The sequence below is a fragment of the Haliotis cracherodii genome, unplaced genomic scaffold (assembly GCF_022045235.1).
Source record: "Haliotis cracherodii isolate W230 unplaced genomic scaffold, xgHalCrac1.p SCAF_2, whole genome shotgun sequence".
Taxonomy (NCBI): domain Eukaryota; kingdom Metazoa; phylum Mollusca; class Gastropoda; order Lepetellida; family Haliotidae; genus Haliotis; species Haliotis cracherodii.
The window spans coordinates 50,910,818-50,936,918 of NW_027266275.1; the positions used below are offsets into that span (position 1 = coordinate 50,910,818).

The 26,101-nt window shown below is 38.1% G+C and overlaps 1 protein-coding gene across 1 annotated transcript; it reads left to right on the forward strand.

Annotated features, from left to right (window-relative positions):
- LOC139468186 (neutral ceramidase B-like) lies at window positions 1-26,101 on the forward strand. The gene is made up of 19 exons (XM_071249994.1): window positions 1-159; window positions 1,766-1,915; window positions 4,995-5,171; window positions 7,994-8,121; window positions 10,709-10,786; window positions 10,912-11,032; window positions 11,162-11,284; window positions 11,377-11,463; window positions 14,659-14,760; window positions 15,051-15,132; window positions 15,649-15,761; window positions 16,208-16,302; window positions 18,356-18,395; window positions 20,861-20,959; window positions 21,954-22,049; window positions 22,906-23,049; window positions 24,215-24,268; window positions 24,564-24,649; window positions 25,566-26,101. The coding sequence occupies exons 1-19, from the start codon at window positions 1-3 to the stop codon at window positions 25,753-25,755; spliced, it is 2,124 nt and encodes a 707-aa protein (XP_071106095.1). The 3' UTR covers window positions 25,756-26,101.

The window sequence follows — 26,101 nt, forward strand, 5'->3', positions numbered from 1 at the left end:
ATGGCGGCTGATCCTTGGAAGACGTGTGTTTATGTGCTCTCTATATGCTGTTGTGTTTGGGGTCTAGTTTCTCCAAGTTCTGATGGAAATGACGCCACTAACTTCCTTATCGGGACAGGGATCGGTGACATCACCGGACCAGCTGCTGAAGTGAACATGGTACTGCTCTCTTTATCAACATTACAGCAATTTTTATTTTTACCATTGCATGAACATAGACATAGACTGAGTGTAACTTGGTTCATGTGTTTCATGTAACTGATAGTCTAATATTCTATGCTAACAAACTTGCCTGAGAGTTTGTAAGTATAGAATATTAGTTGTATGGTCCTGTGCTTGGTAGAATCAAGATACAAATCAATAACCCTATTTTGTTATATCTTTTGGAATAAAATATACGTTATATTTTTATTTAACACAAAAAAGTATAATATGAACTAACAGGACGACAAAATGTGCTTCTGAAAATTCTTTGAACCATTGAGTATTTACTCCAGTCCCTTACTCCCTTGGCGCCAGTCTATTGTGTACTTTAAATCTCTATATGTAGTTATAGATATCATAAATCTGTGAACAATATATATGCTGATTCGGGTGACTTCTATTTAGCCTTTGTTCATGTGCCCCAAGTGTGTAAATTGTTAATAAGCCCAAAACAGCAACATTAGTGTATGTTACAGCTGAGAGACATTGCATTTTTATGCATTATATAGGCTTATAGCTAAAACAGCACCTCAGCAAAAGGTCACCCAGCGAAAACGGCACCTTATCTTTTTTTTACCTTAGTAAAATAAATGAAACACCAATAATTGTGAAATGTTAAAACAAGTTTACATTAGAAATTAGCCACCTACTCCAATTTACTCACCGACTCTGATTGGGAGGTGCAACTAACTTACTGTGGAAACATTATATGCTTTGAAGTTTTAAGTACCTTTACTCAATTTAACTCAATATCAAGAGGCCTAACATGGTGCTGTCAGATCACAATTATTCACAATGGCCTTTCAATGTGTTGCATGCGAGAAGAATGTAAGAAAAAATCAACATCCTGTATCAGCATGATCAGTGGATCGACCAGTGGACCCATCGTATATGTGGTACCAGACTTTCTGTAGCCCATTATAGAGAAATTACCTGGACTGAAGAAGACTTCCCTTTCTGCTGTTTGAAATGCGTAGATTCCGTCATAGAAGGGGTGATCAGTAACTTTGATGTCAGTTTCCAATCAGAAGATGCAGAAGGAATGAGAGTACCAGACCAATCGGAAATCCACATTACAGCTTCAGATGTACTCTTAGAAGACGAAGATGACCGTGACAAGTAACTATTTTAAATTAGGAAAAAACATGTAAATGCATCAAATAACATGTAAATAAATCATATATACCACTACATAAATCGTTCGTATCGTTATTAAAAATAGAGGTGCCGTTTTCGCCCGACTTATAGCAGTCACTTTCTCCAAATGCGATGTCGTTTTCGCCAGAGAAATCAGTGATGTTTTGCCGAGGTGCCGTTTTAGCCTTCACCCAATATATAAATCCAAATGATTTTTATGGTTGCTGGCAGGGTTGAAGAATGTTAAAGAATTTTGACTATTTCATTATATCTAGGACATGTTTGACTGTGTACTTATTTGTTTCAACAGTAGAAACTATCATGATGGTAGAATCACTGCATCAATATAACTTCAATAATATGCTTGCTTAAGGTTGGCCATTATATTTATAATTCAAAAACAATTTTATTTTAATCTCTACAGATGGGTTATGCCAATCCTTCACAAACAAGCAATGGCATCCATCTGCGCCAGTATAGTCGAGCGTTTGTGTTTGCTGACAGTGGCAACAAGACTCGGACCGTATTTGTGAGCACAGATTCTTGCATGGTCTCTGAAGATGTCAAACTAGAGGTAAGATAGTAATTCTGTGGAATTGGCAGTGTTAATCAGTAGCATTTGACATGTTTGCTGTCGAAAAAGTAGTTTATTTGCTTCGGGAAAATCCAGATATGTGTTGGTAAAATTGGCTATTTTAAGTCCATGGTGACACACTAAATGAACAGTTGTATATCAAGACACGTCAGATGCTGATTCTTGTTTTTTTTATCAAATAAATGTGAATAGCTGCTAATGATATGCTTCATCATAACCAAGGTTGGCTGAATTTCTTGGAAGAAATCTCAACAATTTATGTTATATTAGCTGTTTCAATCAGGACAGTGGAACTCTTTTCTATTTATTGATATAAATGTTTAAAAAAGAAGAAACACCTTTGACGGAGCTTTTTCACAAGTGCTTATTGGCATCATTGCCATTAAGTATTGTCAGCATGTAGTCAAGGAGGTTCTATCCATGGAGGTTCTATCAAGGCAGCTAGTGCATTGTTTGTCATGCTCCCCATGTCCAAGTCATCTGAGGTGCCGCAATTTGTTGGGCACTCCAGAAACCTATCATTGTGGATTTGAATTCCGATTAGATTCCTCGGTTTGACAGTACTGTACCTGTGCTCTTGAATTTCACCAAAGTGATAAACGTCTGAGACCTGTATCACATTTTTGTCTTTCCTCCCACATTAGCATGATTAGGCTAACACGCCATCAAACAACTGGAATATTGTTAAAAGCAGCGTAAAACCGAACTCACTCACTCACTCAGCACCTCACAGTGTAAAACCATCTCTCTTTGAGATCGATGAAAGTTCACTGACTCCTGATGTGTACAGTTAGCACATCAGCCCTGCTTGTCATATATTCTATACAAAAAGCACCAAGACTGTTATCAGTGGAAACACTGAACACGTTATCTACTTGTCACTGACTTGCCCCCACAGATAATATATGTCTCCCACTCCCAGATACCAAACTATGTTGTGGCATTGACTCTGAGTGGAGCTTGAGCTTGTATGAGTGCTAGAGACATGCTTGTTTGTTGTGATTATTTACTTATGAGAAGCAAATATATCTAAATTGATCTTGATCGTTTAGTGGGCCTTCATCATTCCAGCCCTCGTGGGTGTCCCATGTGTGTGACATGATTAACTGGTTTACGAGACTCGCTGACAAAGACAACCTGAAATTGGAACTGGTGTGACCTAGTATTTTTGTTCATTAGTATCAGGACTAATCTTTTAGTTCAAAATTGTGTTGTTGTTTTTCTTTAGTTACATTGTATTTTAGGGTAAGCATTTTTTAAACTAACTAATAAATAATAAACATGATAAAAGGCACTACATATATGAAATACTTGTGTCTGTGTATTTCTTTGGCAAATTTTTGTTGTAAACTATTCTTCAGACTTTAGAAGTTCACATTATCCTGATTATAGACTTTTGTACTGAAACAGAAGTACATTACCCCAGATTCTCCTGGTTGATACAGCACATAAGAAACACTCCTCCATGCTATCAAACAAATAGGATGTCCTAAAATCCAGTAAGCATTATATAATGTTAAACGATTTTCATTACTGTATTTTTATGTTAATTTGACTAATTAACATGATTAAGAATAAGATTTAATATTTTGGAAAATCGATTGCAATTAAATATGATCTTCAATTGCCAATCTAGTTTATAGATCTATGTCATAGGATACAGTTAGGTGCTTGACATGCACTTGTTCGAAGTGGTATTTTGTTTCAAAAAGAAAATCTTTTGAAATTCTGTATTTTCCTTAAATTCAGTTTTTGCACTCTGTTCATGGTCATCATGTTCATTGCCAAACTAAGCTGGAAGTCCTCTCTCTCTCTCTTTATTGGGTCCGGGAACCTTGTGTCATTTTTTAAGAAATTAACATGATTAATATATTAGTAAAAGTAATAAATTCTAAATGTTTAAATTTGAGGCCGAGTATTGTCCTCCAAGAACACCCAGATAAATACCTGGCATGGGGATTGATATAGTTGAACACTTAACAGAGCATTGGAAGGCAGAGTTCATACAGACAGGGAAACTCACTCCTGATTTATGGCTGTCAAGGACAGGTTTGACCTGAGGAAAATAGGCTACTCCCTTAAGTTTACTTATGTGACTTTTCATTATATGGGTACATTTCAGCCTGTTCTTTTTAGGATACTTCCAATCATTAAGTACGGTCTAGCATGTCTAGTGGTAGAAGTAATCACCTTATCAATAATAGATAAACGTCTAAATTTCTCATCTTAATCAGTCAGTGTTTAATGAAATTTAAATGATATTTCCTGCATCAGCATCTTGGGTACATAGGGATTTGTATGATGGACAATATTCATTTAACATTGAAAGAAACTGAATTGGATATGTATATGACCCATTTATGTGTTATACATGTAGCAGGGAAATGTTATCATATTCAAGAATGTTCCATGAGCTACACAAATTATTTTACCCAAATTATTCTGCAATGAAAAGTGTAATCTTCAATACTGAAATAAGTTTAGAAATGGTTCCTTATATCCAAAGTCCATTTTCAAATTAAGAACAGCTGTAATTTCAAGGGAAGAACCATTTTCAGTTTAATGCATTTTGTTTGTTTGTTGTTTAACACCGCACTCAGCTATATGACAGCGGTCTGTAAACAATCGAGTCTGGACCAGACAATCCAGTGACTGACATTATGAGCATCGATCCACACAATTGGGATATGATGACATGCATCAACCAAGTCAGCGAGCCTGACCACCCGATCCTGTTAGACGCCTCTTACGACCTTTTACGACAAGCACGGGTTGCTGAAGACCTATTCTACACCGGATCTTCAGGGGTCTTATTGCATTTATTACACTTATACATAGATATGTTGGTAAGGATCAAGAGATGCACATGTATCATTGAGACTTTGATAAATTCCTCTAATTATGGCTAGCAGCTGCCGCTGCTGAACAAACCTACTCTTTGATAGGTTGGACAACTTGTGATTTACAACCAGTATAATGCGTTCTCTTCTGATGAAGCCACCCCAGATAACAGGAGCTGGTGTGGTTGTGTTTATGTATACTCTCTGATTCTATACAGGTTGTGAAGAGGCTGCGCAGTGAGTATGGGAGCCTGTACACAGAGAGGAATCTGTGCATCAGTGGTATACACACTCATTCTGGACCCGCAGGCTTCCACCAGTACCTGTTGTTTGAGATTACCTCCCTTGGATTTGTCAATCAGTCCTTTGTAGCTCTGGTAGATGGCATTGTTGATGTAAGTATTTCTTTTAACTGAGGTAATGAATGTTAATCATGTTAATAGTGTACAGCTTTATGATCTTAATCTTGTGTGTGTCATTGTATGTATGGGCTGCCATTCAGTCAAAAAATACAAAGTGGAAATAAAGGACCAAAGTACGCAATAATAGTCAAATGTTACGAATAAAGTATTAAATGTTACCAATAAAGGTGAAAATACAAAACAAACTGACGCCAGTTAAAAAATACAAAGTTCAAATAATGGTCAAAAGTGTGCAAAATGATAGTCAAATATTACGAAAAGACGTCATATGAAAAGAAAGAACAATGTGTACTAAAGAATGTCAGTGCGCACGAAAGGACACTATTCTGCTAAAGGACGTTGACAATGAAAAACGCCAGATGGCGCTGCAATTTGTAAAACATCCCGAGTTTAATCGGCTTGTTCGGTTGTGTTTATAATAACTGCATGCTGAGGTGCACAGTGTATTATGTCATTTTCATTACATCTCATCTTCATTACAAAGTGAACATTGTGCGATAATTGTGCTCGCGCGGCACTGGCAACCTCAGACTATAAAATTATGCAGAGATGTAAAATGTTCACTTTCCTGTCTGATGGTGTGGTGTAAATGTAACTGCAAATATTAAAAGATTTGAAAAAGAGACACTGCTAAATGTTGTCCGAGATTAAGTTATGCGTTAAAAAACAGCAAATGTCGCCACTTATTATCCTACACCGATATAAGGACAATTTGTTTATTTAACAGCTATACAGAAATATGTTCATACTGTTTGGCCCTCACTCTATGAAGGTTCATACTCCAATCAACTCACACAAGTGAAAGTCAATTCTTAAGTGCACATTATACATATGTGACGTAAGACGGTAGGTGCACGAGGAATGACGCAATACTTTATGCACCAGAGCATGCAGTTATCATAAACACAGCTGAAAAAGCCGATTAAGGTCTATAGGTTTTCCAAATTGCAGCGCCATCCAGCGTTCCTTATTTGTGTTATTGTCCATGCCTTTCGCAGAATAGTGTCCTTTCGTGCACACGGATGTTCTTTAGTACACATTGTTCTTTCTTTTCACACGACATCTTTTCATAACATTTGACTATTATTTTGTGTACTTTTGACTTTTATGTCAGCTTTGTATTTCTTAACCGGCGTCAGTTTGTTTTGTATTTTGACCTTTATTAGTAACATTTGACTATTATTTCATACTTTTGTCCTTTATTTCAACTTTGTATTTTTTGACCGAATAGCCGCCTGTACGTATGCCAACATGGTGGGACAAACCTCATGGTATGACCAGGTTCGTCTGGCCTAGACTGGAATATATACAGTCACCAGTCAGATTGCTGGGATATTGCTGGGTGTGGCGTTAAACAAAGTTCATGTCAATATTGGAACATGTTAGAGGCTGTGTTTATAGGTAGATATTTTACTGAGCATGCATGTTTAGGTGGAAAAGATGTTTTCCTCAGTGGTGAGATGGGAAGCCCTTATGCTACCAGATTTTCCCAGTTGTGTGAGGGGGGCCTCCACAAGGTGTACAAGTGCCACTTGTTTTAGTCATGAAGCAACAGTGTAATTTGATTGAACATCTATTTAGAGCTTTGTGTCACTCATCTTCCCAATGCAAGAGACTTTCACAGTTCAGTTTTCACCCTTGCAGAACTAGGCTGGAATTATGGAGCTATGTTTTGGCTGGACTAGCAAGTCTATGCATAGTCCAATCAACATCCCGTAACGATATTGACATCTGGTTATTAACAACATGGCAACCGCCATTGCAGGATTTGCAGAACATGTGTACCATCAGCTTGGCGTCAATGCATATTTCAAAATCTTTTCATGTTTTTAATCAAGGTGCTGAAGTGATATGATGCACTACAGGAGGTAAACCTGTTTTATTACAATATAGATCTTAACTATCAATGATGTCGTCTTGACTGGGCACTGCCATTTTGTTTGAAGCGAAGTGACAAGAGAGGTGGAATCTGATTGGTTAATAGTGGGGACATAGAAGGAACATGACTCATAATAGCCACGATCGAGCCCAGAAATTGAAACTGGACTTTTAAAGTCTGTTAACGCCCTTGCCTTGGGAAGATGTGTGTTACTTGAAATGAAATGAAAACATAACTGGTGGTGAATGGCTGCAGGGTATGTGTCATACTGGAGTGGGGATGAACTGAAAACAGAACTGGTGGTGAATGGCTCCAGGGTATGAGTCATACTGGAGTGGGGATGAACTGAAAACAGAACTGGTGGTGAATGGCTCCAGGGTATGTGTCATACTGGAGAGAGGATGAACTGAAAACAGAACTGGTGGTGAATGGCTGCAGGGTATGTGTCATACTGGAGAGAGGATGAACTGAAAACAGAACTGGTGGTGAATGGCTCCAGGGTATGAGTCATACTGGAGAGAGGATGAACTGAAAACAGAACTGGTGGTGAATGGCTGCAGGGTATGAGTCATACTGGAGAGAGGATGAACTGAAAACAGAACTGGTTTGTGAATGGCTGCAGGGTATGTGTCATACTGGAGAGAGGATGAACTGAAAACAGAACTGGTGGTGAATGGCTCCAGGGTATGAGTCATACTGGAGAGAGGATGAACTGAAAACAGAACTGGTGGTGAATGGCTGCAGGGTATGTGTCATACTGGAGTGGTGATATAATACACTGGATGAAGAAAGATAACACACAGTACTTTCATATTTTTCACTTTTTCATGGTGTTAATGATGTTGAATGTGATAGCTACTCAACACCAATACTGTTGCTTTGGTTACCACCACATTGTTCTGTCTTAATGCTGCAGAGTATCCGCATGGCCCATAGCACTGTCCGTCCTGGCAACATCTTCATCAACAGCGGGGAACTACTGAACTCCAACATCAACCGCAGTCCTGCTGCATATGCCAACAACCCAGAAGCAGAGAGAAAGAGGTGAGACACAGATACTCTCAAATAACATGTTTATCACATGATGTGCCCTTGCACAGTTGGTGCTTTCGTATCCAGGTTGATAAATGTGTTATTTGACAAGTCTAGTACCGATAGCCTTTTCACATTAAGGGCCATCTACTGGTATATATTTCAGATACAAGTACTGGCGACACAACTGCCATGTATATTTCAGATACAAGTCCTGTCGCCATAACTGCCATGTACATTTCAGATATAAGTACTGTCGCCAAAACCACTATGTATATTTCACATACAAGTACTGTCGACACAGCTGCCATGTACATTTCAGATACAAGTACTGTCGACACAACTGCCATCCACATTTCAGATACAAGTACTGGCGACACAACTGCCATGTACATTTCAGATACAAGTACTGTCGACACAACTGCCATCCACATTTCAGATACAAGTACTGTCGACACAACCGCCATCCACATTTCAGATACAAGTACTGGCGACACAACTGCCATGTACATTTCAGATACAAGTACTGTCGACACAACTGCCATCCACATTTCAGACACAAGTACTGGCGACACAACTGCCATGTACATTTCAGATACAAGTACTGGCGACACAACTGCCATCCACATTTCAGATACAAGTACTGGCGACACAACTGCCATGTACATTTCAGATATAAGTACTGTCGCCAAAACCACTATGTATATTTCAGATACAAGTACTGTCGACACAGCTGCCATGTACATTTCAGATACAAGTACTGTCGACACAACTGCCATGTATATTTCAGATACAAGTACTGTCGACACAACTGCCATCCACATTTCAGATACAAGTACCGTCGACACAACTGCCATGTACATTTCAGATACAAGTACTGTCGACACAATTGCCATGTATTTTTCAGATATAAGTACTGACGACACAACTGCCATTTATATTTCAGGGACAAGTACTGTCGACACAACTGCCATGTACATTTCAGATACAAGTACTGTCGACACAATTGCCATGTACATTTCAGATACAAGTACTGTTGACACAACTGCCATGTTCATTTCAGATACAAGTACTGTCGACACAACTGCCATGTATATTTCAGGGACGAGTACTTTCGACACAACTGCCATGTACATTTCAGATAAAAGTACTGTCGACACAACTGCCATCTATACTTCAGGGACAAGTACTGTCGACACAACTGCCATGTACACCTCAGATACAAGTACTGTCGACACAACTGCCATGTATATTTCAGATACAAGTACTGTCGACACAACTGCCATGTACATTTCAGATACAAGTACTGTCGACACAACTGCCATGTATATTTCAGGGACAAGTACTGTCGACACAACTGCCGTGTACATTTCAGACACAAGTACTGGCGACACAACTGCCATGTACATTTCAGATACAAGTACTGTCGACACAACTGCCATGTATATTTCAGATACAAGTACTGGCAACACAACTGCCTTTTATATTTCAGATACAAGTACTGTCGACACAACTGCCATGTATATTTCAGGGACAAGTACTGTCGACACAACTGCCATGTATATTTCAGATACAAGTACTGTCGACACAACTGCCATGTATATTCAGATATAAGTACTGTCGACACAACTGCCATGTATACTTCAGGGACAAGTACTGATGACACAACTGCCATGTACATTTCAGATACAAGTACTGTTGACACAACTGCCATGTATATTTCAGATACAAGTACTGTCGACACAACTGCCATGTATACTTCAGGGACAAGTACTGATGACACAACTGCCATGTACATTTCAGATACAAGTACTGTTGACACAACTGCCATGTATATTTCAGATACAAGTACTTTCGACACAACTGCCATGTACATTTCAGATACAAGTACTGTAGAAACAACTGCCATGTACATTTCAGATACAAGTTCTGTCGACACAACTGCCATGTATATTTCAGATACAAGTACTGGCAACACAACTGCCTTGTATATTTCAGATAAAGTACTGTCGACACAACTGCCATGTATATTTCAGGGACAAGTACTGTCGACACAACTGCCATGTATATTTCAGATACAAGTACTGTCGACACAACTGCCATGTATATTTCAGATATAAGTACTGTCGACACAACTGCCATGTATACTTCAGGGACAAGTACTGATGACACAACTGCCATGTACATTTCAGATACAAGTACTGTTGACACAACTGCCATGTATATTTCAGATACAAGTACTGTCGACACAACTGCCATGTACATTTCAGATACAAGTACTGTCGACACAACTGCCATGTACATTTCAGATACAAGTACTGTCGACACAACTGCCATGTATATTTCAGGGACAAGTACCGATGACACAACTGCCATGTATATTTCAGATACAAGTACTGTCGACACAACTGCCTTGTACATTTCAGATACAAGTACTGGCGACACAACTGCCATGTACTGGGTCAGACATGGCTACGAGCCGACTAGCCCTCTAGTCCCAGTGACTAGTGAATGCCTACAATAATGTTACACAGAAGTTAGAAATGAGCTGTGGACTACATGTATTTGGGTGTAACTGGTGTTCTCCCCTCCATTGCAGGTATAAGTACAATGTTGACAAGAACATGACTGTTCTGAAGATGCTGGATGCTGAAGGAAAGGACATTGGCATGATCAGGTCAGTCAGCAAATCTCAGTTCTCTAGGAACTCCTCTGTAGCATCCATTCTTGCTGTTAAATGATATTTGATATTCTATTAATGTTATTGTTCTGAGTTTGCCCTGCAATGTTGGTTCTGTTTAGCTGGTTTGCTGTGCACTGTACAAGTATGAACAACACGAATGGCCTGATCAGTGGCGACAACAAGGGCTACGCCTCTCAGCTGGCAGAGGAAATTATGAACAACGGTGCACAACCAGGAAAGGTCAGTACAGAGTTATGTCCCTTTAACATAGCTTACTGTCTCTGTCTGTCTGTCTGTCTGTCTGTCTGTCTGTCTGTCTGTCTGTCTGTATTTTATTTAGATCTTTTTCTATAATGTTTGTGATTTCAGGGAGCGTTTGTTGCTGCATTTGCGCAGAGCAATGAAGGAGACGTGTCCCCTAATACTAAAGGCCCCCACTGCATTGACAGCGGTCTGCCATGTGATATACTGACAAGCACCTGCCACGGCAAGGTAGTTACCACTTTTGAATTTCTTATAAAGTCTTTCATTTGTAACAAAAATAGTCCTAATTTAATCACTGTTGTTCTCATTTACCCCCACAGAACGAGCTGTGCGTTGCAGCGGGTCCTGGCCGAGATATGTTCGAGAGCACCAAGATCATTGGAGAGAATCAATACAACAAGGCCATGGTATGATGAGGACATAATATCAAGGATGTGCTATGTCTGTGTACACGAGGGGGGACTTGGCTGATGTGACAGTTAGAAGCACTATACTCTTGTTATAGAAGTATAAGTATTGTAAACATGTTGCAATATAAGTATAAGTATTGTAAACATTGCGATAGAAGTATAAGAATTGTGAACATATTGCAATATAAGTATAAGTATTGTAAACATATTGCGATAGATGTATAAGGATTGTAAACATATTGCTATAGACGGATTGTACACATATTGCGATATAAGTATAAGGATTGTAAACATATTGCAATATAAGTATAAGGATTGTAAACATATTGCAATATAAGTATAAGGATTGTAAACATATTTCAATATAAGTATAAGGATTGTAAACATATTGTGATAGACGGATTGTACACATATTGCGATATAAGTATAAGGATTGTAAACATATTGCGATATAAGTATAAGGATTGTAAACATATTGCAATATAAGTATAAGGATTGTAAACATATTGCAATATAAGTATAAGGATTGTAAACATATTGCAATATAAGTATAAGGATTGTAAACATATTGCAATATAAGTATAAGGATTGTAAACATATTGCGATATAAGTATAAGGATTGTACACATATTGCGATATAAGTATAAGGATTGTAAACATATTGCAATATAAGTATAAGGATTGTAAACATATTGTGATAGACGGATTGCACACATATTGCGATATAAGTATAAGGATTGTAAACATATTGCAATATAAGTATAAGGATTGTAAACATATTGCGATATAAGTATAAGGGTTGTAAACATATTTGATATAAGTATAGGGATTGTACACATATTGCGATATAAGTATAGGGATTGTACACATATTGCGATATAAGTATAAGGATCGTAAACATTTTGCTACATAAGTATTAACATATTGCGATATAAGTATAAGGATTGTAAACATATTGCAATATAAGTATAAGGATTGTAAACATATATCAGCACAGTGACCACTCGCTACTATGCTACCTTTGGTGTCCAAATAATTGATGGGCATTATAGACTATCAGCGGATTGGTCAAGGTGGAGTCCAGTGGTAGATGACCAACACAACAGTCCATGCTTGCTCTGCCTACCTAACACGATCTACACTGCACGTTTCAGAGTTTGAAAAAAAGATTAGAATTGTAGTTTATTATTCATAGATTTATCAAACATTATGATCTGTGAAAAAACCCACATCGTATCCCTTCAGCAAATTAAGGTGTACGTATCTATTGCATATATTGTGATATGAATATAGATTACTAAATAAGTCCCCATTAGATACAGTTTTGATAACAATGAGCATTTCTAAATGTTTCTAACGAGTGAAAGAGAATTAGATCATTTTGAGTTAAAAATGGGGATGAGTGTAGTACCATGTATCGCTGTGTATAGGGCAAGTTTTTTTACCTAGAATTAGAGGGCTTTCAAGGGGGTGTCGCCTTAAACACAGGGTTAAAGAGTTTCAATGTTTTTTTCCTCAACACAGACACATTACTGTGAGCACTAACACCGGAAATACCATGTCAGCAAATCCGTGCAGAAGTACACAAATTAATCAAACAACAGTGTCTGGTTATAAAAAGTGTTCATTGTATATCTGGCCTATCCAGCAGAAGCAATCAGCTGTACCAAAGGTCTACGCTTATGGTTATTAATTTATTTCAAATACAATGTATATATGGCAAAGTTGCAACTAACATAACATGATATATATTATTCCGGATAAGACAATAGATTCAGATACAATTCTTCCGATCACCGTTTCAAAATTCTTTACAGTTGTATTATTGGTTCATTTTTAACCGAATCACTGGTAGATTCCTGGAAACGTGTACAGCTGATTGCTGTTTTCGGCTTATTTTATGAGACAATTCACACAGTAGTCAATGCCTAGCAGAAAAGGAAATACAATTTAGAAGGTAAATCATCATGTCTGAGGTGTATCGTCTCAAAATTAAAATTTGTATTGACCAAGTGTAATTGTTATCCATGTTTATTAACCTGAATTTGCTGTAGGGATAAAATGTTGGGGTTTTTCTGTGGAAGACAAATACATTTTTATTGCAAATGTAGGGATTGTGTATGCACTGGTGATGTCCTTCATTCCGATTTTCTTTATAGACGGGGTATATATATTAGCATTTTAAAGACTTTTACAGGAGGGGCCCTTATAGGCAGGGTCGCTTTATAGACAGCGATATACAATAATTTATTAATTACTCAATTAAACTTTGCACAATATCTAAAATCATAATTGCGAAAAACCAATCTCATTAAAATCAGATCTAACTTCTCGCTGCCGCTAAACAAAGATCTGAGGATATCCCATTATGGGTCATGTCAGAACGACCTTTTGTGAATTTTGACCGAACACTGAAACGACTAAAAAGAAGTCGACATCAGCCAATTAGAAAGCACAACTTTCTTGAGCTTCACAGAACTCGTTTCAACCTGGCGACTTCCTTTTCAGACTACGCTTGAAAAATATGTTGATACAGTTCTCAATTAAAATTTTGAAAACTGAACAAAGGAACATTCCGGAATGTCTAATAGATGGTTGCGATTGTATGGCAATGCTTCTCAATGTAGATTTCCTTGCATTATTCCACATGTTGACAAAACACGTCTCCCAAGAACTAGGTTCACCAGATTGCTTTGGAAGCAATGAGGGGGTTAAGGGGGATAACTCCGATTGTCAGATTTGAATTTTTAATGAACATGATGAACGCTTGGCTCTCCAAGAAATTAATTTTTTGGATCAAATTGTAATTCAGATTGAACTAATATATATATGTGTATTAGGTCTGTTGATACTATGGATAATGTGGAGTGATATTGATAACTTGATACCTTCACATGTCAACAATGTATTGCCCTGGACCTGCATTGAAAGTTGGATCAACTGTTACGTGTGTAATGAATCATAGAATGTGATGTGCTAAAAGCAAACAAGAGGAAGAACAGAAATTGTATTATGCTGGGTGTTGTACTCTATCGAATGGTATTGTGTTTTGCAATAACTGTTCTGTCTAACTTACAGTTTGTGTTTAAATTGCAGTGCATTTATGTGGGTTATAAAGTAAATGTCTGAAACAGTTGTCTTAATGACTTAGCCATGAGTGATCCGACAGTGATCTGATGTATGTTTCACCAGGAGCTGTACCATGCTGCCACCATCAGGCTGTCGGGCCCTGTAGATTTCCGACACACATATGTTGATATGACAGATGTAGATGTGGCAGTCAATGGTACAACTGTGAGTATCAGTGGGTGGTTTCGGGTACCTTCAGGCTGAGTTGTCACATTGTAATTTGAAATAGATCTAATTTTTCAAGATTTTATTGATTTTATTGACTGACTTTTAAATGTATAAGATGTAACATGTGCGTCTAGTAAATCCCTGTTTCTGTAAGAAAAGATATGGATTATGAATGACATTAATTCAGGATTGAGAAACAGTTTCGAAGTGTATGAAAGTGTTTGTCAGAGGAACAGTTGGCCCTGTGAAGGCTGATCACCAGACATTGTCCACCTCTGTTGCTGCAGGTGAAGACCTGCAAGCCTGCCATGGGCTACAGTTTTGCTGCCGGCACCACCGATGGACCGGGAATGTTTGATTTTAAACAGGGTGAGCAGCTCTTGCATATAGTCCAGTTAAAGATTTGCAGTTGCAATATCAGGTCTCGAGGGGCTGTTTGTTTCAAAGAGAATGTAGCATGCAGGCTTGTATTAGACTGTCTTGAGTACAGCCAAACTATGGTGCCTGAATGACACACTGAGGAATAAGGTGTGTTTTGAGATACCTCAAGATAGTGCATATCATCCGAAGTGAAATACGATGTCATCATACTCCATGAAAAATAACAAGGCAAACTGTCTGAAACTGCTTTGTACCTAGCTTGTGTATTCATGCTTCATGTTGGCACACCTATACAACTACTGCACTTAAATGTTATTTTTACATTTTAATGCCACCCCCACCATTCACAAGGATGGTGCTTCATGTGTGTTCATTCCGTTACCGCATGTTACACCCAGCACAGAGGTAACTTGGCTGTTGCTGTGTTACAAGAGGGAATCAGGGACATGCTTAAATACCAATTCAGCTATCTTTGTTAGTATCTGTTAAAAACTTTGTTTGCAGGATCAACATCATCTAACCCTTTTTGGAATTTGATAAGAGATTTCATCAAAACTCCGACTCCTGATCAAGTTTCATGTCATGCCCCTAAACCAATACTGCTGGATACTGGCGAGGTGAGCCCACTGTCAGTGTCTTGTGTGACATGAAGAGTTCAACAGATGGCAACAGTTATCTTTTCTTGCCTAAATCTATGCTGCCATTGTTGCAAATAGGCAGTTTATTTGATTTGTTCGTTTGTTGTTTAATGCCTCACTCAGCAATATTCCAGCTTTATGACGGTTGTCTGTAAATAATCGAGTCTGGACCAGACAGTCTAGTGTTTGACATCATGAGCATCGATCCACGCAAATGGGATAAGATGACATGCAGAGAGTTTGTTTGAATAAGTTTTCTGCCAACCGGGAAATTAATTTCGGAAGAATGCCTGGTGTCCAAAGTAAGCATCTGTTGTGAAATGTCAATGTTTTATTGTGGCCTTATTGTTAGGATTTGTGAAATTTCCCTATGTAGTGTTTTGTTTGTGTGACATTTGTCTTTTATGTGTCGATTGCTACAACAGATCAGTTGGCCATATCCTTGGCAACCAGCAATTGTTGATGTCCAGATACTCCGACTTGGCCAGCTTGCCATCATTGCAGTACCAGCAGAATTCAGGTTTGTGACATGTGAGTCAGTATATGACATGTGAGTCAGTATGTGACATGTGAGTCAGTACATGATATGTGAATCACTACGTGACATGTGAGCCAGTATGTGACATGTGAGTCAGTATGTGATATGTGAGTCAGTTTGTGACATGTGAGTCAGTATGTGATATGTGAGTCAGTTTGTGACATGTGAATCAGTATGTATGGGTTACACTTTCACAAAACTCTTTTTCTGTTGGTAAAAGAAATACATTGTATCGTTTCAGTTAAATCAACAAAGCCATAACAAACTTTGTCAATGAAAATGTGAAATTTGCGATTAAACATTACTATTATCATGTGCATTGTCTCGTAAACTAAGGCGGAAATAGCAATCAGCTAAACACACGTGTTCTCCCAATCTACTGGTGATTAGCTTAAAAATACCCAATAATATAACGGAAAAGAATTTTGATGATCTGATCGGAAAAAGTAGTGTCTTAAATTACTATTTTACTACAAATAATATTTTCTGATATCATGTTATTTTAATGTCAGGTTTTACTATATACAGTGTTCCCTCGTTATTTCGCCCTTCAATATAGCGCTAACTCGGTTATAGCGCGTGGTAAAGCATGGCTCCCCAAATTTACTAACATTTTCAATGAACTCAAGTTTTCCAATGACGCGATACTTTCCCCCATCTCAGAAAATATTATCAGCTGATCACCGTGATCACGTAACACCGGAAATACCAGTCAACAAATCCGAACTGAAATATGCAATTTGATCCTATTATTATAATATCTGGTAATAAAAAAAATGTTCATTGTTTTCCTGGACTAATGTTTGCAATTTTTTTTTTTAATTATACTAAAAATTTCATTCAATAATTATGATAATGGTTACAATAATTTCGGCGAAATCGTATGCGAAGTGATCAGTAGATCGCACAACTCACCATTATTTACAGCAACCATGGTCAGATTACCGCTATTGATGCCTTGAAACAAACTTTAGTTGCAAGAGAATGGATACACATATCATAAATGCCGTACCATGACTTGCTAAAAGTCATATTTGAGGCAGTTTGTCAACATAACGTTTTCGCAATCGAATTACATGTAGCGTGGGAAGTCCCTACGGTGACTGGTCAAAATCATTCCATACGTCAAAAAATATCCTCCATACCATCTGTACCAAAGTGCTATGCTTGTGGTTCTTATAATTTTAAGTATATACGGTGGGAGCTGCAACTAAAATAACACAATATTGGAATATATTATTCCTGATAAAATAATAATTTCAGATACAATTTCTTCTGAATTTAAAATAATGATAACCATAACCTGGGTTGAGCCGTAACACTTTTGTGTATTAGCAGATACTTTTTTAGAATGGAACAATTTGACAAATCACTGTTAAGGTTTTGCGCAATCTCGCTATTTCCATCTCAGAAACAATATGTTGACATCTAATCGTCAAACTACAACAAATATTACTTTAAAGTATGGCAGTTATGATATAGGTATCCATTTTCTGTCATCTAAGGTTCGTTTCAAGGAGTCAATAGCAGTAATATGATTATGGTTGCTGTAAATAACGGTGAGTTGGTAGAGCGGACCTTATGGAACTGGCCAAACGGAAGTTGTAAGTACCGGAGGGACACCAAAATCAATGTAAATATGACTGAATGAAAGTTTGATTAAAATTAATAAAAAAGATTAAGTAGATTACAAACATAAGTCCAGATATACAATTAAAAACATTTTTATTACCAATGGCGAGACAAAGTTTTAGGTTATCTACAGCACATGACATTTTGATACAGATTTCAAGGACCAAGTTAATACCTCAGTTTATCTATGAGATCGGCTTATCTGAGGTCATATAGAGATCTATGATGGCATTGAGTCACGTGAGATATTCCATCTTTGTTGTTGATCTTTTTAATATAAATGAAAGAATGTACCCTTCAATATTGAAAGCAATTTATCACTGTACATTTTACATAATCAGTACAATTTTTGTCTGTGTGATAGATGTTCAGAAGTGTGATTTCTATTTCTTGTGTATTTCAGTACAATGTCAGGGCGTAGGACAAGAGATGCTGTCGCAGCGGTAAGTTTTTGGACTAAAATGTTAATATAGAGAAGTATCGTGATGCTGTTGCAGCAGTTAGTTTATAAACTGACATGTTGGTATAGAGAAGTATCGTGATGCTGTTGCAGCAGTTAGTTTATAAACTGACATGTTGGTATAGGGAAGTATTGTGATGCTGTTGCAGCAGTTAGTTTATAAACTGACATGTTGGTATAGGGAAGTATTGTGATGCTGTTGCAGCAGTTAGTTTATAAACTGACATGTTGGTATAGGGAAGTATTGTGATGCTGTTGCAGCAGTTAGTTTATAAACTGACATGTTGGTATAGGGAAGTATTGTGATGCTGTTGCAGCAGTTAGTTTATAAACTGACATGTTGGTGTAGGGAAGTATTGTGATGCTGTTGCAGCAGTTAGTTTATAAACTGACATGTTGGTATAGGGAAGTATTGTGATGCTGTTGCAGCAGTTAGTTTATAAACTGACATGTTGGTATAGGGAAGTATTGTGATGCTGTTGCAGCAGTTAGTTTATAAACTGACATGTTGGTATAGGGAAGTATCGTGATGCTGTTGCAGCAGTTAGTTTATAAACTGACATGTTGGTATAGGGAAGTATTGTGATGCTGTTGACGCAGTTAGTTTATAAACTGACATGTTGGTATAGAGAAGTATCGTGACGCTGTTGCAGCAGTTAGTTTTTAAACTGACATGTTGGTATAGACAAAGTATCGTGATGCTGTTGCAGCAGTATATAACCTAATCTTTGCTAATCCATTGGAGCTTTCTTAACTCAAGTCATGGGGGAAGTTGTCTATAGTTCAAGACAACACAGTGTTGATATTGACCTTAGTTCCAGATGGAAGAGCCCCACTGTTCTCATCTTCTAACTTCTTGCCCTAACTGCTACAAAAGATGCATCATAATATGCTCCAGTTAATGTCTGGCCATTCGGAAGATAGTCCACCGTGACGCCAACCTCCACATCCCATAACACGGAGGCCATAACCTTTCCAACTGATGGGACAGTCTTTCTCTTCTTTGGTGACGGTGATGTCAAATGTTTCCACTGTTTTGATTGTTTTTTTACTCAGTCCTTAAGTGGTGAACCCAGGTTTTATCTATAGTCACAAATTGTTGCAAGAACCTTGGTTCAGCTTGTTTGACTGACTTGTCACAGGGAAACTATTTGTTTTATAATTTTATTTATTAGTTGTTGTGGATATACCTCTGTGACATCATGTAATATCCACAACAAAACATTTCACTACTACACAAATCCTTTAATGTTAGGCTCAGAACTTCTCAATCAACAACCCACTAGTTTGGATTGCCTTTATTTTAAAACAAATCAAATCATTTCACTCCACGAACACCAAGACATCACAGTCCAAGTACCAACCTGTTAAGTTAGTGAGGTTGTGAATGAGTGCAAGACCCCAAGACAAATACCTTTTTTTACTCCTGTTGGTATATATTTTGTTTCAAATGACACTTGGGTGAGAATCTCCATTTATCGTCTCAAACAGTGTGTCAAGTATAAAGAGTTTCGGTTTCAGCTGAAATACAGTGACATCTGACAGACGTACGTCTAACGAACTAACATTTGACAAACTTAGGTCTAACAATTTAACATTTGACAAACTTAGGTCTAATAAACTGACATCTGACAAACTTAGGTCTAACGAACTGACGTTTCACAAACTTAGGTCTAACAAACTGACATCTGACAAACTTTAGTCTAATGAACTGACAAACTTTGGTCTGACAAACTGACATCAGACAGTCTTCTGTCTAATGAACTGACATCTGACAAACTTTGGACTAATAAACTGGCATATGACAAACTTAGGTCTAACAAACTGACATCGAACAAACTTCAGTCTAATGAACTGACATCTATTATACTGACGTCTTACAAACTGACATCTAACAAACTTCAGTCTAACAAACTGACATCAGAAAAACTTCAGTCTAACAAACTTAGGTCTTACAAACTGACATCTAACAAACTCGGGTCTAACAAACTGAAATCTTATATACTGACGTCTTACAAACTGACATCTGACAAACTAAGGTCCAACAAACTGACATCTAACAAGATCCGGGATAGAATAAGTCTTCAGCAACCGATTCTTGCCGTAAAAGGCAACTATGCTTGTCGTAAGAAGCGACTAACAAGATCGGGTGGTCAGTCTCGCTCATGTGGTTGATGCATGTCATCATATCCCAATTGCGTGGATCGATGCTCATGATATCAATCATTGGATTGTCTGGTCCAGGCTCGATTATTTACAGACCGCCGTCATATAGCTGGAATATTTCTGAGTGAGGCCTAAAACAACAAACCAACCAACCAACATCTAACGAACTCGGGTCTAACAAACTGAAATTTAATATACTGACATCTGACACACTGAGATTTGACACACTGAGGTCTGACATTTGAGGTTTGAGGTCCAGCATTCTGTGTTTTCTCCTTTCAGACTCTGGTATCTGGTGGCTTCCCTCAAGACACAGTGCCAATAATAGCTGGACTGTCCAACACCTATGCTGATTATGTGGCTACTTTTGAGGAATATCAGGTTGGCTGGATTTCATCTCTTTATTTCGTATTAATCAACTTCAAATACCAAGTACATTTTGGGGTTATACAGGTGCTGCCTTCACAAGCAATGCAAAGTACTCAAGGTTAAAGGCATAATGCCTTTTTTTCTTAATGATGTTATCATGGTTATGAACAGAGTTCTTGCTCTTACTTTTCAAAATGTCATTCCCTCAAAGTATATTTTACCCTGATATTGTAGAAGGCTTGATTCTGATTGGTTAAAAAAAAGGCATTCTTTTTCCTACTGAAACCACATTTAAATACTAAGCTTTTTCCCACAAAAAAGTGTGTATAAATACATCAATAGCCAACATATTGATCCATAAAAAGTTGGCTGCATTCAGTAAGGTCGTGAGTTGTCACTGTGCCAGCATTAAAAACATACATGCCAACCTCGAATAGCTGGGTCAATGGCTAGTGCAAAGTTAATAGATGCCCGGGCCTCTAATAGAGGAAATACGGTACGGTTGATAGTGGGTGTGTTAAGCAATGATTTTGATATCCTACACTGTAACCCTGACTGGCTGAAGCACTCGGTTCCAAATTAGAGGTACCTACTGTACAGTGGGACTACATCAAATTTCGAAACACAGAATGTGTATATCAAGTGTCCTCAGTGCATCAGGAGCAATGATAATATCAATCAATGGATGTCTAGGCCAGACTTGCCCAGTGTGGCAACAACTATCCAAAACGTACGCACGCACGCACATTTTGGACAAAGATCTTGAACATTTTTAAGTTTCAAATCTTTTATTGTCATTAGCATCAGTTTAGACAGAACCCCACTGGAAGCCCAAATATTGTGTTTCACTCTTTGTAGTGCCATTCTACCAAAATCGTTAAATTCCTATGTTCCTAGATGAATACAGTGTGCTGGGCTAGACGTGTCTGCCACATGCATCACAGGGCAATCTGTAGCGAGAGACATGTTGTTTGTCCCAGTGTGACTGTCTGTTGCCATGCTGCAGGTCCAGCGCTATGAGGGAGCATCCACTACATACGGGCCCCACACTCTACAGGCATACATACAGACCCTAGTGGGACTAGCACAGGATATGACCAAAGTGAGTTGCTATTTTCAACACAAGATTCTCTCTTGTATGTGCTGCAAGTAGAGTATTGTTCATGTTGTTCATCCCTACCTTGCAGTCAGAAGAGCCTTGGGCCAGTATGTGCTCCTGCTTGTGTACCAGATGAGTACCGGTATATCAAATAGCTGACATTTTAATGACGATTTCTTACATGTTCACATGAAGTAGGTAATATAGAATCATGAATAGCTATCATTATGACCTAAGATGGGAATGGGTACACTTATTATAGAATCATGAATAGCTATCATTATGAGCTAAGATGGGAATTGGTACACTTAATATAGAATCATGAAGAGCTATCATTATGACCTAAGATGTGAATGGGTACACTTTATATAGAATCATGAATAGCTATCATTATGACCTAAGATGGGAACGGGTACACTTGCTCGATAATCATGAAAAGCTATCATTATGACCTAAGATGTGAATGGGTACACTTATTATAGAATCATGAATAGCTATCATTATGACTTAAGATGGGAATGGGTACACTTATTATAGAATCATGAATAGCTATCATTATGAGCTAAGATGGGAATGGGTACACTTAATATAGAATCATGAATAGCTATCATTATGACCTAAGATGGGAATGGGTACATTATATGCTATGTCATACATGCACCCAGTGCTGGCTGGATGACAAAGGTACACAGTGTTAGTCATATGCTAATTCAAGATCTCACTGTCTTTACCACAAACATTCAACATTGCAATTATATGCCTTAAAACAGTGCCAGAAAGTAATATTTATTATGGTGATTGTTTTACTTACATTCATGAGTTCTACGAGGATTTCTCTGAAAGATACCCTTCCATTCAGGGCACACCCTCCCCTCCTGGCTCAGACCCCCCTAATCTGCTTGACCGTCAACTGTCCTTCCTGCCGCCGGTCATCTTTGACGCAGCTCCAGCAGGCAAGACATACGGGGATGTGGTCGTCGATGTTCAGCAGGAGTATAAGCAGGTGGGTGACAGTGTGTTCTCCTTCAGTATGTCACACGTCATGGAGTATGTATCACATCACCCAAGTCTGTTTCCATTTGAACCAAAACCATTAGGTCAGACCAATTTTATTGCTTGATTTACAGGAAGTGTTTAGTGAAATGCCTAGATGCAGGATGGGAAAGAAATAAATTTGTTTTAGTGAAGGGAAACAATCTAGAATTTTAAGAAAGCAGTAATGCATAGAAATGATGTCTATCACAGGTTTAAGTAAAGATTGTTGGTATGTTTCCCCAGATACAGAAACTATTTGTATACGTAGTTGTCAATGTTCAGTGTTTGGAGAGCGGAGTGTTACAGGGTTATCGGTCACACAGTTGTACTCCGTGACATGGTTGGAGGACCTGACACAGTGGTTACACTCAAGTAACTTCACATAATAGAAGATGAAATGGAAAAAGGAATTACAATAATGTTTGAAATCAACTTGATATTCAATCTTTTGGTCCACCAGTGTTTACCACCATTACCGAGTATTGTTTGGGCAATGGGCTCAAGAAATACACAATCTGATTGGCTGTTAGGGGAGATCTAGGCAACTGATTGGCTGTTAGGGGAGATCTAGGCAACTGATTGGCTGTTAGGGGAGATCTAGGCAATGACTATAAGGCTTTCATATCAATTACAGCAATAAATTGAATTTTTAGAGTAGCCTTACTTCTATTTCTAATGTTTTTATTTTCATAGTATTTATATATGATAATAATATCTGCATCTTGAAGTAAACTTTGGGAAAAAACAAATTACTTTATAAGCCTTGCACATACGTCTACCATGAATATAACTGTGCTAAATATAACATTTGAAACCTCATGCTGCACACCCAGTTCAACATTCATTTTAGCCCAGTTAAATCTGCAGGACACATTAAAAACACAATATGTTTGTCTTCTAATTGTCTCTTTACTTACTGATAATTCACATATATTGCAATCCATGCCAAGTAAATATGATTTGAAATGAGTTCAAGTTTCAGTAGTAATGATTGATTAGTTTTAATGCTACTGGAAAGTCCCCCAAACAAATAATGTATGTGAATAGCATGAATAAAACCTATTACAAGCCATTGGTTGTATTTTGGTAACAATCTACACAATACAACCTGCACAGTCTATTTCTATTGACAGAACTCGACAGTAACGGTATCCTTCATCAGTGGTGATCCAAGAAATGCTCTAAAGGTAACACATTATCACCTTGTTCGTTGGATCTATTTAATTCAGACTTGTTGAAAATTTCATAACACCATTATCAAACAAACAAGTCACCTCCAGTGTGTCCTACTGGCAGAGTACAGAAGTTGTTTCAAAACCCATCTTTTGTGAATGAAAAGTATTAATGGAGGATTTAAGGTCGCTTACCCATAAAGGGAAATACTATGCTAATAACTCCTCTACATACAGAACCTGTGTATTCAAGCATCACTTGTATTGTCAAGAAAACTTGACAGGGCATTCTGTGTTTCCTGCCATTCAGAGAGATGAGACGTTCCTGACGGTGGAAAGGCAGCGATCAGCGACGGAGTGGGACGTCATCTTCACCGACTCCAGCCGACACACCAGGTGAACAGCAAGATGCCCGTACAATGTTGATACCAGTCATTCAGTAACAACTTTGTCAGCCAAAGTCACCTAGCTCTGACTCTTTGTTTCCTGTGTGAACTGAGACATCACTACCCGGGTATCTGACAGGCACCAGTGCAGTAATCTGTTTCTTACACACCCAAACATTGCACCATTTTGGCATAGTATCAATGCTTATTTTGTCTATTCTCATGATCACAGTGGTGATTTAATACATAACACAACGGTCATTTTTAATGTGTTCTGGCCTACTGCTTACTTCCCAAACTTGGTGTTGCCCTCCTCCTTGCTCTGGATTATCAGAGTGAAGATGATAATGCAATCTAACACTCTAAAACTATAAACTTTCAGCATAGACGTAGGTGAATTCGAAAGAAGCACAAGTAACTTATCAATGAATTACAATCAAGAATTAAAATCAGTCATAATCTGACCTCAGGTCATCACCATGGAGTATCCAATCATAGAAGTGGAATTCGATCTCACACTCTGTTTGATACCAGTAATCTCAAATGGGTTTCTCACCCACTGGTATGTAAGACGTTGTAGTGTGTACAGACTCTATGTTGGCTTCTCCAGAGCCTTGTCACATTGATTACTTTACCTAGAACTATATGTCTGGCTTGGGAGCGAAACTATATGGGCTATAGGCAAGGCCGTAGTTAACCTTTTTAGACAGGGGAGGGGGCAAATATTTGTACAAGTATCACTTGTCCCCAACTTGATTCAAATAAAACTATTAAAAAATCCAGGGGGGGCAACTGCAGTGGTACAATAATAGTGGTACAATTATTTTACAATACTATAGTGATCTATCACAATACTATTGTAATTGCACTCACTAGTTGTTGACAGCTCATCATGATGGAACCGTTACTATGTTCTCTGACTTCAGGTTCTACTGGCATCACACAAATTATATCCTGGGTGAAAGTGAGGCTGAGGTCACCTGGAACATCCCAGCCAGTCAGGAGCCAGGAACATATCGCATCAAACATTTTGGAGATCACAAGAACATCCTCGGGGCAATAACAGCCTTCTCAGGAACATCAAGCTCGTTTCAAGTGAAGGCTATAAGCAAGTGACCAGTACTGTCTCTCCTGTAGATGTGTGAAGTTAGGACATAGCATGGAAAAAGTGTGGTACACAATTGTACATGATTTCTTTCTGTTAGAAGATTTATAATACATTGTTAATAATATACTCACACGCAAAAGAAACGCAAGGTCGAGTATGCAGTATACATGTTATTATTTTCAACAGTAAAGACAAGAAATACTAATAGGGCAAGATTGACAAAAAATTGACTGAAGACAGTTTAATGGATCCAAAGCAGCTGTGCATAGTTCATCGGCAGTTGTAGGGACTGGGCGCACATTGTGCAGATGCCTTTAAACCTCATCCCACAAGTGTTCGATGGGGTTCAGATCA

What these genes read in the sequence shown, in the direction of transcription:
- LOC139468186 (XM_071249994.1), top strand. Translation starts at nt 1, where the DNA reads ATGGCGGCTGATCCTTGGAAGACGTGTGTTTATGTGCTCTCTATATGC. An exon ending in CTGAAGATGTCAAACTAGAG is followed by an intron (nt 1,916 to 4,994) that starts GTAAGATAGTAA and finishes GATTCTATACAG; the next exon opens with GTTGTGAAGAGGCTGCGCAG. An exon ending in ACGGTGCACAACCAGGAAAG is followed by an intron (nt 11,033 to 11,161) that starts GTCAGTACAGAG and finishes TTGTGATTTCAG; the next exon opens with GGAGCGTTTGTTGCTGCATT.